At 47.3% G+C, this 15,190-nt stretch overlaps 1 protein-coding gene across 1 annotated transcript in view; it reads right to left on the reverse strand.

The window, feature by feature from the left end:
* The window catches only part of PAH (phenylalanine hydroxylase), a 76,754-nt gene that overhangs the window by 37,440 nt on the left and 24,124 nt on the right, over positions 1-15,190 (reverse strand). The window contains exon 4 of the mRNA XM_056117083.1: positions 2,624-2,712. Coding sequence (XP_055973058.1) covers positions 2,624-2,712 — 89 coding nt within the window. The remainder of the gene's footprint in view (positions 1-2,623; positions 2,713-15,190) is intronic.

The following is a 15,190-nucleotide window of genomic DNA, read 5'->3' on the forward strand; positions in this document are numbered from 1 at the left end:
AATTAGCAACTCTTCCTTATCTGCCCCCACCCCCCAGTAGAGCCCTGAGATGTAAATCCTGCCTCCACTGTTGACTCTTCCTTATCTGCCCCTCCACTAGTAACACTTCCCTTACCCACCCCCACCACAATGCAGGTGTCCTGAGCTGTAAATCACAGGGAGCCGGGTAGACATAGAAGATAACCAGATATCTGTTATGAGATACCCACTAGCCACAATGCCCATGTACATAAATGCTGATCTTTGAATCTATAGGCTAAGGAGTTATGTACTTTTAAATGGATTGGTTAAGAAAGTATATGTTGTTACGAATCTATTGACCATGAAATGTGCAGGCTCTGCTGTAACGGCTGGTGAAGGCCTATATAAGATCTCCTTTGAAGAAGCTTGGTGTCTTGCCCAACCTGCTGGACCTGCTTATCTGTGTAGGCGGCTTGACCCTGGCTAGCCAGTCTTACAATAAACCTTTCTTGCTGTTTGCAGTCTCTGGAGTCTCTCTGTCGTTAAAGGGAGATCACGATCCACGTCCCAATACCCCCAAGCACTGCCAGGAGTAATTCTTGAATGCAGAGCCAGGAGTAACCCCTGAGCATTACTGGATGTGACCCAAAAAGCAAAAATAAAAAACTTGTTTTGGGGAGCTGGCTAGCAGCTTATTCCTAACCTGCATGAGTGATGTATAAATTTCTGGTGTGTGTGTGGGGGGGGGGGGGGAAGACTGAAAAATCTAATATTTGTTATTTGGGGCCAGTATGAAACAATACATGTTTTATGTTTTTTTTTCTTTCTAAAGTCTGAGGGTGCATTTTGTTTGTAAAAATATTTTCCCTATTATTAAAAACAAAAATGCAGGAAACTACCAAAAGACAAAGAAGAATTAAACTGTGCTCTTCCCTTTCTTCCCACAGGCTTTTTTTTGCAATTCAAAGTGCACTGTTAGGGTTTGCTATTCAAATGAACAGCAGGAGATGTTCATGTTTGAGAGGCATCTAGCCTGGAAAGAGCCTCTTTCTGTCTCTGCGCCTTACTCTTAAGATACCAGGAGCACTGGGCTGAGTCTCAGAACCCAGCGCTAGGCTCTAGGCCTTGGACAAGTAACTTCTTTCTGTGGGTCTTGATTTTTGCTTTTTGGGTCACACCCGGCAATGCACAGGGGTTATTCCTGGCTCATGCACTCAGGAATTACTCCTGGCAGTGCTCAGGAGTGAGCTGGGAATCAAACCCGGGCCGGCTGTGTGCAAGGCAAATGCCCTACCCACTGTGCTATTGCTCCAGCCCCCAAAGGGAGTCTTGATGGGGTGCTCTCCATACCATCGAGAGCCTTTATGAAGAGCAAACTCCTTACTTGCAGAGACCCACAGGTTGGGATGGGGTGGGTTGGGGGTGCAAGGCGCTGAGATACCCAAGTGATAGGAATGCAAATGGCTCCCATGTATTTTCAAGAGGAAGGAACCATTTTTCCTGGGCCAAGAACAAAGAGTGTCCAGCAAGAGCCACCAGGCCCTGCTCACCTGTGGACGTGACAGAGCGGACGGAAGCCTGCCTGGACTATTCCTTTCCCCCACCCCACCCCTCCCACAAAGGCCCCTGAGAACCCCCCGCCCCCACTTCACTCTGTGTTCAGCTCAGAAATAATCCAAGAGTGAAAGGATGTGCCTGCTGACCCCAAGAACCCAGGAGCTCATCTCCTGTCTCCACCTGCTTTATCAGACTCACAGCACATCTGACCCAGACCTTGCCCTGAGCCTTATCTTCTCAAACCCACTTTACTCTCTCCTAAAGCCAGAGCCAGCTAGTCCATAAATATCTGGAGTACTTTCAGGACTCTGAGCCTTAGCACTCTCTGTTCCTGGGCACACAGCAACATAATCAGCTGTGCTCAGAGCCAACGGGACCACACCCAGTACAGCTGAGAAATAGACATGTACAATGCTGGGAAGAAACCAAAGCCACATGGAGATATGACATATGCTCTACCACAGACACACACACACACACACACACACACACACACACACACACACACACCACATACATCCTCCCCCCCCACCTCAACTTAGCTTCTAAAATCCAATTCTAGTGTTACCATTCTCCGGCCCCATAACCCCTGATAGAGTTCTTTTTTTGGGGGGGGGTCACATCCGGGGATGCACAGGGGTTACTCCTGGCTCATGCACTCAGGAATTACTACTGGTGGTGCTCAGGGTAACATATGGGATTCTGGGAATTGAACCCTGCTCAGCCGCTTGCAAGGCAAACGCCCTACTCGCTGTGCTATCGCTCCAGCCCTCTGATAGAGTTCTTAATGCACTTGACTCTCCCAAGCACTTGACTTAAGACTCTGTAATGATATAAAATCAGAAATAAAGATCATTTCCATATGTGTGGGGGTGAGTGAGCATACACAAAGATCCATTGTATCGCTAAACAATAGTTTCTAGATGGGGTTACATCTTTCCCCATGAAAGTCATCATCACAGGCCTCATGACAATGATGGTGATGATGGATTTGTAGGCACTCAGTAAATGATGAATAAGTAAGTAAAGGCAGATTGCTCCAAACTCTGGGTGTAGGAGGCCTGGAAGGAACCCTTCCCCACCCCCCCAAGGACCATGAACTCACCGGGTGGTCTGCATCCAGTTCTGCTCCATAGCTGAGAATCTGGTTGGCAAATTTGTCAAGCTCTTGCATGGTTTTGGGGAACCAGGGCACTGCAATTCACAAAGAGCCAAGTTTAGAGGGCAAATAGGCAGGACCAAAGGCAAAAGCACCAGATCTTCCCGTTAGCAGAAACTAGCCCAAAGGCTTGGAGGTCTGTGATACAAGGGCCACATCCAGGAGTCAGGAAAGTCATTAAGATGCAGCATTCCAGGCCCAGGCTGGGAAAGATCCCTGAGAGGAAGGGGCTGGATGCCTGGGAGGAAAGGAGGAAAGAGAGTGAGAGCTAACTGCTGGCCCGGAGGACTGGTGTGTGCAGTCTACAAGTGTAAAAAAGTCCAAAAAGTAGCAACTGACAGCATAGAAAAGATGGAAAATTGTTGCATTTGATTCTCAGAGCTGATTCACCTGCTAGCTCACCAACTCTGCCCTTTAAACCTCTGCTCTTTATCTCCCCAACACATACATATGCGCGCGCGCACACACACACACACACACATGCACACACATGCACACACACTTGCACAAAGTGAACACACAGACATTCTCACATGTGCACACATGCACACATCCACACACATGTACACACATGTGCACATGCACACACGCGCACACACATGCATTCATTCACACTCTCAGTCCCTAACAACGATCTACTTTCTATGTAGTGAGCGTGACTTTTTGTTTAGATTCCATACAGAAATGATACCGGGCAGTGGTTGTTTATCTTATTTCACTTAACTTTTAAGAATCTAACTTAAAATGTACACATCCAGGGCTGGAGAGAATACAGAGATAACACATTTGCTTGCATGCAACTGACTCTGAGTCTGATCTCCAGCATCATATACGGGCCCCTCAAGAACTGTCAGGAGTGATCCCTGAATACTGAGCCAGAAGTCAGACCTGAGCCCAGCCAGATATGGCCTCCAAAATCAATAATAACAACAGCAACAATAACAAGAATGATAATAAATAATACTGTTTTCAAAAATATTAAGGTTTCTGAGTGGGGATCTTCTCTGAAGCATCTCAAAATGTAGTTTCCCTCCTGCCTGTGGGTTTGGAGGAGAAAGCTGTGGTTCTTGTCAGCAGTAGAAGAGAACACTTAATCTCAGAACGCGAATCAGGTAAAACTCAGAAGCTGCTCTCCAGAGAGCAAGGTGAACTCAGGAGGTGCCACCTCACAGCGCAATTTTCCCAAAGCCCCCAGGTCCACCTCACAAAATCTTTGCAAACAAAATCGATTTGCGATTTGCATGAGACTGGTGAAAGGGCAAGGAGAGAGAGAGAGAGAGAGAGAGAGAGAGAGAGAGAGAGAGAGAGAGAGAGAGAGAGAGAGAGAGAGAGAGAGAGAGAGAGAAGGGGATGGTTGAGATTTGAAATGGAGATGCTTTGCAGCACTGAAAAGAACTGCTGGTTTGCTTGAGGAGCAGCCTGCAGGGAGAGCAGCTGGGGTGGGGGAAGGGGCCAAGTTATGGGGGCTGCAAGATGTGGTCCTGCAAGGGGAGAGGGGAGGGGGAGCAGATAAGGTAGCTGGTAGCTATCAGATTCCTGTGGCCCACAGGAAGGAAGGTCAGGGGTGGGGTGGGGGGGCAGAACTGTTTCAAAGATGAAGAACCATAAGGAAAGATCTTTAGACAATAGTGCCTTGAGGGCAAGGACAGGAAGTACAGATCCAGATGCTAAAAGCAAAGGAGGGCCAAAAGGAAAGGTAGAAGTGAACCTAGTCTTGCTAACGTGGAGCCACCATCCACAGAACGCAGCTCTGGTCTCATTACCGTTTCCGAAAATCTCCCAAGTCAGAGCACCATGAGGTCTAGTCTCCTAAAGTAGGCAGGGGAAACTGAGGTTTAGAAAGCTGACGGAAGTCAACAAAGCTCACACAGCATAAAAGTCTTGGTGGGAGCTGCCAAGTGAGCCCAACGCATTTTATGCTTCCTCTGAAATGAAGTTTAGGGGAAAGATGCAGACAGTAGGTCTGACCACTGCCCACCCATCCAGTCTGTGCCTTTGAATCAAACACAGAACTGGGAGCAATAACAAGAGGAAGAAGAATCGCTAACGTTCTTGAGACCTTGCCAGGTACCAGGCACCTCACATCACATGTTTGATGGAATAATTCCTTGAAGTTTAGGGCTGCTAGAGGAACGAACAGGACCGTCGGCAAGTTGCAATGTAGGCAAATGGCGCAGCCTAGTGACCAAGTGGGTCTAAGCCTGGCTGTGATTCTGGACCTCTTTGGCACCACCGGGAGGGGCGCGAGCGCCATCTACTGTCCAGAGTGGGGAATATCTCCCACCCGTAAGCCTCCTTCCACCAAAGCAACAGGCGCGTCTCAACACTGCGAACGAAGGTTCTCTTGGCGTCTTGTTTCCAACATCTCAGATGCTGGCCCTTGTTTCCCTGTGTTCATAAATCAAAATGAGCAGCGAGTGTATTCTAAATACCACGAGACGGGTGCTCCAAGTTCTCCATATAAACGAGGAAGCCGAGCAACAGCAGAGTGAAGTGGCCAGCCCAGAAACATAGTTAGGGAGACCTTGGGCTGAATCCCTACTCGACTATATAGTTCCCCACCTGGAGGTTTCCTTGTTCCCGTCCAACCCCAAAGCCCAGTGGTCTTGTCGTGAATGACTCCTGGGTCTGTATAACAGACGCAGGGATGATGTAGGCAGCAGGCAGGCAGGCAGATAGGGAAGGCCCCCTCTCAAGGCAATGGCAGTAAATTTCCTGGCAAGTAACACAGTAACAACAAGTCTCACAATGGAGACGTTACTGGACCCGCTTGAGCAAATCGATGAACAATGGGAGGACAGCGCTACAGTGTTAATAGTCCTGGGGAACTGGTGCCAGTCTGTAATAGATCCTGAGGAGGCTGGACCAACCCCCTCCAACAGAAGCTCCTGCAGAAACAAAAGGCCGGGGAAGTAATTTCAAAGACGACCATCACCACTCCCAACTCTCTTGGTAACCTCCTTAGCAAGGGACTTTTACTTAGGTAGAAGCCCCATGTGGGGGGCAGGTTGGAGAAACCCTATAAAAGCCACCTTGAACAAAGGAAGGGCGTGCATATGCTGTCCGAGCCCATGTGCTGCTTGTGCCCATGTGGTCGAGCACATGCGGTGACTGAGCACATGTGTCAACCGCATCTCCCCTCTAGATATGTGTACTTTCGTACTTCCATGTTTAATGCTGGGATATGTGTGTCTTCACCCTTGGAGAAGCCCAGGTTCTCTCTTGAGATGTTACTCTCCACTCTCTCCCACTTTCTCTCCCTTCTTCCCTTCAAAACCTCCAAAAAATTAAAAAAAAAAAACCCTGTGTAATTTCACTGCTCATCTACTCCTGAAATTCGTTTCTGCGAGGCAAGACAAGAACCCAGTAACCCTGGATCCCAGTTGGCAGAGGTGGATCGGGAGAAAGTGACCATCTTTCTCCTCCCCGCTTCACATGAACCACCCGTGGGGCCTACCGACAGCAGGCCTGTGGCAGTAAAAGAAGCCAATGGGGTCACCTAGCTCAGTCCTTGGGCTGTGGTTATTTTCATACCCACTGGGCAGGCAGCCTCTTTCTGGGAATCCTGGGTTCTGGCCTCTAAACTTTGGGGTTTGGGGAGACTCACGAGTATGTTCTACTCCCCTGGAAGGGCCTGGCTTTCCATCCTTGTCACCTGGACTCCTCCAAGCGTCCTTTCTCCTTGAACCCAGGGCTTTACTTGGCCCGAAGGGCCTTTGTGGTAGGCACCAGAGATGGCGTCTATTCTATGTGGACTGGAGCCGGAGCTTGGAGAAGGTGACCTGCTCTCATCAGAGCCGGGTCAGACTCTCCCCTGAGTCCATTCCTTGTGCCCAGCCCATTGTCATTCTCAAGTCCCACTTCAGTGCCCACACATCCTCTCTTCTGCCTGTCCTGTCCCAAAGCCGTAGGTGAATTTACACAAGCATTTGGTAAATTTCTGAACTCCGTGCCAGGCTGTTTTCACTTGAAATGCCCTGGAGAGGGTGGGTGAGAGCCCTCCCCACCCCAAGGGACCCAGCCCCAGCAGCCGACCTCCACTACCCAACCACTGCCACACTCCAGGCCGCTTTCTTGAAGCTTTGCGGCCATGCTACACATTATAAGACACTTCCTACCCATTTTCCATAATTACCACACCATATTTGATGGAATTTAGACAGTAGATGACATATCATAAAGAGAAATATATAAATATATGCTCCCGAAGTGCCTGGCAAGCTATCAAGAGTATCCCGCCCACACGGGCAGAGCCTGACAAGCTCCCCGTGGCATATTTGTTATGCCAAAAACAGTAACGACAATGGGTCTCATTCCCTTCACCCCGAAAGAGGCTCCAATCATTGGGAAAAGACGAGTAAGAAGAGACTGCAAAAATCTCAGGGCTTGGAGGAATAGAGACATCACTGGCACCCGCTAGAGAAAATTGAGAAACAACAGGATGACAGTGATACAGTGAGGGTAAATTTCAAACCTGACAGTGCCAACAAGTACTTGGAGAAGGAAGTAGGAGAAGGCGGTGGAGGTGACAGGAATGCTATTTTGATAATAATTTAAGGCTCCAGAGTCTGTGGGGAGGGTGTTGCTAACCTGAAACCAACTTAAGAAGTCCAAAAGGACCTAGGGGAGCTAGAACCTGTGCCTACTGCAGAGATGGGTCCCTGTCTGACTCAGGGAGGAAGGCGTTAAGGACCTGGAAGCCCTCAGAGAGTCTGGGTGTGAGTTCTGTGTCTGCACCAACTGTGGCACCCAGGACAAATGGTTAAATCTGTTGATACCTCACTCTTCCTATCTATGAAATGGAGCTGATTGTTCTATAAAGTGCTACTCTAGCAGAGCAGACAGAGTTCAATGAATTGGCACATGTAACTTGCAGCACATAGTTAATACTACCACTACTTGCTTATCAACTTCAAAGCACTTATGGGGGGTTGGGGAGTCTGGAGGGGGGCCTCTGTCCTTATTCAACACAGCACAAGCAGCAGCTCAGAGTCTCACAGTCAGGTTAGAAAGGCTGCCGCTCAGGGTGAGTCTGCAAGAATTTCCCCTCCCAGAGCCTTCCTTTATTTACTTACAAGCAGACCAAAGTTGTCATTTCATATGATTGCATCATGGCATAAGTTAAATACTGCAGCAAATGTGCCACATTTTAGCTCAGTGACTGGCCTCCTGTGAGTGCTTGTTCGTCTTGGTCATTGAGAAGACAACGATTTGAATGATGATGGGTTTTTTTTTTTGCTTTTTGGATCACACCCAGCGATGCACAGGGGTTACTCCTGGCTCTGCACTCAGGAATTACTCCTGGTGGTGCTCAGGGGACCATATGGGATGCTGGGAATCGAACCCGGGTCGGCCGCATGCAAGGCAGATGCCCTACCCACTGTGCTATCTCTCCAGCCCCTGAGTGATGATGATTTATTTTTATTTTTTTATTAGTGAAACACCATGAGGTACAGTTGTAGACTTACAAATTTTGTGCTTGGGTAAAAAGGAGGCGAGGAAAAGGGTTCAAGGGGAAGAAGAAAGGAGGAAGGTGGAGGGGAAGAGAAGAGGAGGAAAGAAGGGAGACTGAGTCAATACAGGGTCTTTATTTCAGCTCTATGGTCACAGGCGTTCTAGTATTGGGTCTCAGTTTCCCCTGCAATACAATGTTGGACTCTTGGGTTCATTTGCTGCTATTCCTTTTGGGAGTTCAAATCGGAACTCAGCCCGAGACTGAGCAGAGAGCACGGAAAACTCACTTCCCATCAAAGCATCAACCTTGCTTTCTTGCTTCTGGAAGTTCAGGCACTGTGTCTGTTTAGCTCCCCAGGCCTTTCCCAAAAGACTCTACCCTTTCCCTTTCTCCTCTCATCCGAGAAACCAGTTTGAAACCCACCTTGGTTAGACCTGCGCCTGATGCCATTTTCCAATCTACCACCAGGGGGCAGCAGAACCAGTCTGTGTCTGCTCTGGGGAACATTTTTCTTTTTCCTTCCTCCAAAGTGAAAACAGTGGATAAAGTGCTTTGTTCAGACTTCTTGGTGTGGAGAGAAAATTACAAAAAAAAAAATCAGGGGAAGTTGCTGAGAAGGTTTTGAAAATTCAAAGAACTAAAGGCGAAGATTAGAGTGAGGTCAATATGGCTTACCATACCCCAGGCCCCTGGGATGTATGTCTATAATAGACCAAAAGCGCTGCTCACCCCTGTCCAGGGGCTTCTGGAAGATTCTGAGACCTGCCATCCTTCAGAAATGTCCCAGGACATAGCCAGGCTGGAGCCTCATCGACTCTGGGCCACTGTCTCCCAACCCTGCACCTTTAAAACTGTGACACTTTCGCAAAGTGTTCCACTAGTTTCTGCTTTAGAATGGCTACAATACTTGAAGACATGACAGAGGGTTCAACAAGCTAATACAGGACAATCTTGTACAGTGGTGTGGACACAGAGCCGGGGGGTTTTATAAGCATCTGGCTGCATTTTGATGGTCATCGGAGAACACTATGAAAAAGGGCCAGAGGTGACTATTTTGGAACCCACTTTCTCAAGGAAGCAACCTTGCCCTACCTAGGAATCTACTCACTCCCTTTCTCACCTCAGCTAAGTGTCATGTCTTAGTGGCCCTTGGGAATACACAACCTGTGTGTTGTCTAGGGCAGAATGAAGACCCAGATCAGGCATAAAGGTCAGAAGCAGGATCTCGTCAGCTGTTACCATGGAGAACAGAGAAAAGGTTTAAGGAAATTTTTAAGGTTTAAGGAAAATAGACCTAGGAGTGGCCAGTTGTTGGGGAACTGAGTCAGCAAAGAGTTCTGAAGGCAGAAAAATTTCAAAGGCCTCCAGGACCAACCCTCTGCATTTGTACCCCAACTTCATACTGCACAAGGGGTCATATTCTTAGGCTGGGAGAAGGAAGCCTTGGTTCAAGTGTCACACAAGCCAATCCCAGTTGGCAACTCTGAGCAACATCCTGGATCCCAGAGATGCTGGCTTTACATACAGAAATAGGCAAGGTCTTCGGTTCCTCACCTGCCTCCTGAGACCTACGGTGTCTTGCACTTGAAGTCCACTCTTTAAAACCCTAACACTAGAGACTCCTGTCTGGTTAAGTCATTGAACTCCCGCAGGTCACAAGACTTCATTCTTGCATCTCCATTCTCTATCGCTGGACTCTTGATGTTTCTAGCTCCATGTGATGGATGCCTCTCACGCTATTTGCAAGAACAATTGATTTGAGAGCTCCCTGAGCAACTGTAATGGGGCTAAATCATTTCATGTACACTGTGTCAAAGCACAGAGTGGGGAGGCAGAACTCTTCCTGCATTACTGTTGAGCACAATAAGCTTCAAGGAGATGAAATGACTTTTGCAGGTCTGCAAGAAACTGCATCAAATGAGAGAGAGAGCAAGAGAGAGAATGAGAGAGAGAAACAGACAGAGAGGAGAGATGGAGAAAGAGCAAGAGAGGGAGCAGACACAGAGAGGAGAAAGGGAGAGACACCAGAGACAGAGACAGAGAGACAGTGACAGCTCTGTAACTGGTGCCATAACTGCCACCAGGGCTATGCAGCACAGATAGGAGGGCTTTTATTTGGGTTTCCTTGTCCCTCACCTTGAGAGAGAAAAGAGAAGAAGCCAAAAACAGGAACCCAACAGGAGGTGGAGAAAATTTTTCCTAGGACAATGCTGTCCCACACCAACTTAAATAGCAGAAGAGCAACTTTTGCTCATCCAAACCCTCTGCTCTGCAAAGAGATCTCCCTCCTTGCTTGATTGAAGGCTACTCTTCTTCTCCTCTTCTTCCTCCTCCTCCTCCCCCCTCCTCCTCCCTGTCTCACTCTCAGCCCAGACACTAGATACTGTCCCGCTTCCACCCCAGGCCTCTGTTTGAAAAAGTTAAATCAGATTAGCTCATTCATGACCTTTGCAAATACCTCTGCGGTGGGCTGGCCCCTGGGAGCCCCCTGCATGGCCTCATGGGCCGCCGGGCACAGTGGTTAATGAATGACTCTGGCAGGCTGGCCAACAGAGGCCCTCTGTGAAGCCAGAGGCACCCGAGGGGGGGGCAGATCATTAATAAATATTGATTTGGCTCCAAAGGAAGCAGCCCTGCAGGAGAGCTGGCCCAGGACACCCACATTGTGGTCTCATTAAGTCAGGGTCAACTGCTCAGCCCGGACGCCAAGGGCCGGCTGGTCCAAGAGGACCCCTGGGCAAAAGCACACCCTCCCCCAACCCCCCTACCAGAGCTGGCTGGAGCCAGCTTCCTGGCCAGTGGGTCAGAGCAGGCCTATTAAATTTATAGCAGTTCAAGGTGCAGGCTGAGTCCCCTCCTCCACCAGATACTCACTAGCCCCAGGGTTTAGTCAACCAGGCACCCAGGCCTGCCCTGACTTCTGCCTCCTGCCTGTCTCGGGGAGCAATAAATCCTCCATTTTTCTGGGCCCGAAATAGAAGGGTACTTTCACCCCTTCTCTGCCTTGTCCCAGGATCCTGAATGTCTCTTCTGCCCCCAAGGCAAGAGGCTCCAGCCCCTTCACCACTACCACCCCACACCCCCCACTCCAGCAATCCCTGTGCTGATCACAGCAGCTCCCGAGAAAGCAAGAAGGGCTGCCTTGCCCGTATTCTGCAGGGTGAATGTTTGAGTGTCTTATCTCCTTCCTCTGAGGTGCTTTCTGGAGGTAGGGGTCCTTTAGGAAGCTCTTGGAAACATGGGTGAGCCAATGCTATGTCCTACCAGCTCCCAGATAGACAACAGAGGCCAAGAGGGATGGTTCTAGGGTCTAGTTTTATCATTGATGTAAATGGGAAAACATTTGAGCTCTCCCCTAGATGCTACAAAGGGAATAAGAACCCACTGGTTAAAAGAAGCTGGTATGAACTAAAGAGTGAAACTGTTGTATTGAATAAAATGAGGCATGATGGGAGTAAAGAGTATGGGCAGAATGATGAGTTAATAAGAGAATGACCTGCAGAATCATTTAGTTCAACCCCAACCCTTCTGAAGTATCATGTCTCTCATCGGGTGCCTACTGTGTCCCCAAATACCAAACCATTTCATTTAATGATCTTGGACTGCCACTTTCAAATCAGCTATGGCCAGTGTACAGCTGATCAGAGTCCAGCTCAAAATTTCTGATGTAGAATTTTAATCTGCTGCCAGAGACCTCCTTTGCTCAACTCCTCTTCCGACAATCAAACCCAAGACTGGCTTTAGTAATCTCCCATGTTCTCCTGAAGGTGTTTCCCTCCTAATCCCAGCCTAAGTCTGCCCAGAGAGCAGCCACTGACCAGACCAGATTATAAAACATGGGAACTCAGGCATCGTGACCCCCCTCCATAATCCCGTGCTGATTAGAGGATCCATAAACATCCGTTGCAATGAGTGAATGATTATCTTTGAATCTCAAATTTGAATCTCAGCATGAATTAAAGAGAAAGATGTGGCAATGCTGGCTCCCATGTTCTCAAAGAAGGAGCAAGAGAAGAAGAATGAAAATCCCAATAGTCAGGATTTCCACAAGCAAGGGCCACATCATGGACTACATACCCAGAAAAGAGAATACTGGAAAATAATGATGTCGAATGTTGCCAAAATGGTAAGGAGCATTGGAAAGGCAGGGGAGGGGGCAGGGGGTAAGGGAGGGTTGCTGGCTTCTGTAGTGGATGTTGTCAGGATGAAAGGAGAAAAAAAAGATGAGAAAGAAAAGAGGGGCACAAAGGGAGAGAGGAAAGAAAGAAAAACCTACTTGCGAAGATATTTTTCCTGAGAGCAATGCTTCTCAACATTCTCAAACCAGGACACTCCCCCCACCCCGTCAGATCTTGCTCTTCCTTAGTCACAAGGGAGCTCCCTCAATCCATCTCAAATTGACATTAGGTTTTAATCCCATCACATTCTGTCACTACTTCCTTCAACGGAGGAACATTCCTTTTTTTTCTTTTTCTTTTTGGGTCACACCTGGTGATACTCAGGGGTTACTTCTGGCTTTGCGCTCAGGAATTACTCCTGGCAGTGCTCAGGGGACTATATGGGATGCTGGGAATCGAACCCAGGTCAGCCGCGTGCAAGGCAAACGCCCTACCCACTGTGCTATCACTCCAGCCCCCAGGGGAAACCTTCCTATCACTCAGAAAAATGGGGTAAGGAAAGATGTTCTTACTGTAACACCTCATAACTTACACAACTATTGAATTGACCCCAATAGCATGTCAAGGCAGCCATTTTTCCAAAGGGCTTTAGCTTTAGTGATTCTGAATTTGCCTCAATCATAAGATTCACTGTCTATTCTTAGGAAAGTCTTGGAGATAAATGTATTGATTACTCTGCAGGGATCATTCAGGCGAGTCGCCTTCACATTATTGATGACAGAAGGGAAGCCAGAAGAAGGCAAACCCCTTGGTCAACTGCTACAGCCCAGGAACTGAATGGAAACAATGAAAGTTTCAAAATTCATTCTATTATTTAAGCTCATCTCTTCCTCTCATTTTCTAACGCCTAACGTGAGAAAATGCTACCTTGGGGCTGGCAGTTATAAAGCTTTAAAAGGCTTGGGACCAGAGCAATAGTACAGCAGGCCACAGCTTGCTTAGCATGTGACCAACCTGAGTTCCAGCCCCAGCACCCCATATGGTCCCCTGAGCATTTTCAGGAGTGATTCCGAAGTGCAGAGTCAGGAGTAAGCTGTGAACACTACCAGGTGTGGTACAACACCCTCCACCAAAAAAAAAAAAAAAGTTATTTTTTAAGCCTTAAAAGGCAAAAAAAAAAAAAAACCCTTACTAGATGGACATTCTGACATGTCTGAATTTGCATACAACGGAGGAATTCCTCTTTGATTGTGGACCTGCTCATAATTCTTTCTTGTCTGAAGCCCTTTGCCTGGGCACAGGAATACAGACACAATATTTCCTCTAGGCCTACCCTTGGCAATAAACAGAGTTGTCTCTGATAGTTTGCAAGGAATAGCCCCTAAGCCAGTCTACAGCTCCAGTTGGTAACCCTCCCTCTCCACCTGCTCATGCTTTTTCTCATAGCTACAGGTTGGCGTGTCTTAGTGGAGACAGTCTTCTGAAAAAGTTCCATCTCCTGCCCATAGTGCATAGGGCAACACCAACATAACCAGCAAGCATCCAAATGAAGTCTGCTAAAGCAGTTAATTCTGTGTGTATTTTACTAGCTTGCAGATCCTTGATCTTCATAGACCAGAAACCACAAGCATTTATAGCCCTGTGAGGCTCACAGGGAGCCATGAAATGACTTGCAGAAGAGTTAGAACAGAAATGGGAACAAAGGGAAGAGGGTGCAACAGAAAATAACAGAGAGAGAGATGTGGATGATGGGAAAGAGAACTCCCCCAGTCTGCCAGATCCCTCCATCCCTAAGCATTTTCTCTCTAAACGGACTCAACTTTTGGGGAAACATGATTCACTCTCTTAAAAGGTAGACATGCTCATATGGGTATGCCACTTTGCCCACAATCTTAGGGGCTTTTCAGATTTTCCAAAGGAATCCTATCCTTTCTTCCCCAACACTTGACCTGAAACATCAGCCTTGTGACTACATAGGGGAGAAAATTACAACAAAAGAGAAAGTAGCAGAAAGTGGAGGAAGAGCCACAAAACAGGGAAAGAAAATGACTAATGATGTTGCTTTTGTCTTTAAACAATGCTTCCCATAATTTGTTGTTTCAGGAATTGATGCAAATAAAAGAGACAAAATAAGTGACTTCAGGATAAATAAGCAGTTAAACAGATGATGGATGGATGGATGGATGGATGGATGGATGGATGGATGGATGCCATATTGGAAATCTAGTATCCCTTAGCTTCCATATCATAAAATAAGCACCATATTTTGAACAAAATCCACTAAATGTTTATTTGCTCTTGGAAAATAAGTTAGAAAAATATGTCGTAAAAGAATGATTCTGTATCTCTTGCATACCTAGAATACCTAGTATTGTAGAGATATAGAATCATATACAGCAATAGAGTTATAGACATCTTGTCCGTCTGCTGCTTCTGGTTGCAATCTGTCTCCATGTAGGAATTTTCCAGCCCCAGCTAAGTGTAATGTTATGCAGACTACTCAAAGGGGAAGATAAAAGGATTAGTAGATTGATCGGGGGAAGATATTAATGCTCTTTCATGTTGATTTGAAGACGGATTTGAGGTCATCAGAAGAGAGGATAGCAGGAGAATAGACTCCAAGTATTCAAAAGACACTGGATTAAAATCCTATTAAACTCACATCAGTTTCTCCAGGAGGCATTTTAGAAGGTTGAGGTTTCTTTAACATGTCACCATAATTAACCTTCTCTTAAGCTGTTTTGGGTGGGGAACTTTGGCAATTAAGAAACTGAAAACTTTCCTTTTCTATCACCCATATGGCCCTTTGAACGGTTTAAAAACTGGAGTGAAAGGTAGTTTAGTCTAATTGATTTGAGGGGTTCAGCTCTCCCACTTCAACCTGCTGTCAGACAAGCCCCTGGGATCTGAGCCCCTCAACAGAAAGGGCATTTTGCTGCA

This window comes from Sorex fumeus, unplaced genomic scaffold, assembly GCF_029834395.1.
Source record: "Sorex fumeus unplaced genomic scaffold, SorFum_2.1 ptg000003l, whole genome shotgun sequence".
NCBI lineage: Eukaryota > Metazoa > Chordata > Mammalia > Eulipotyphla > Soricidae > Sorex > Sorex fumeus.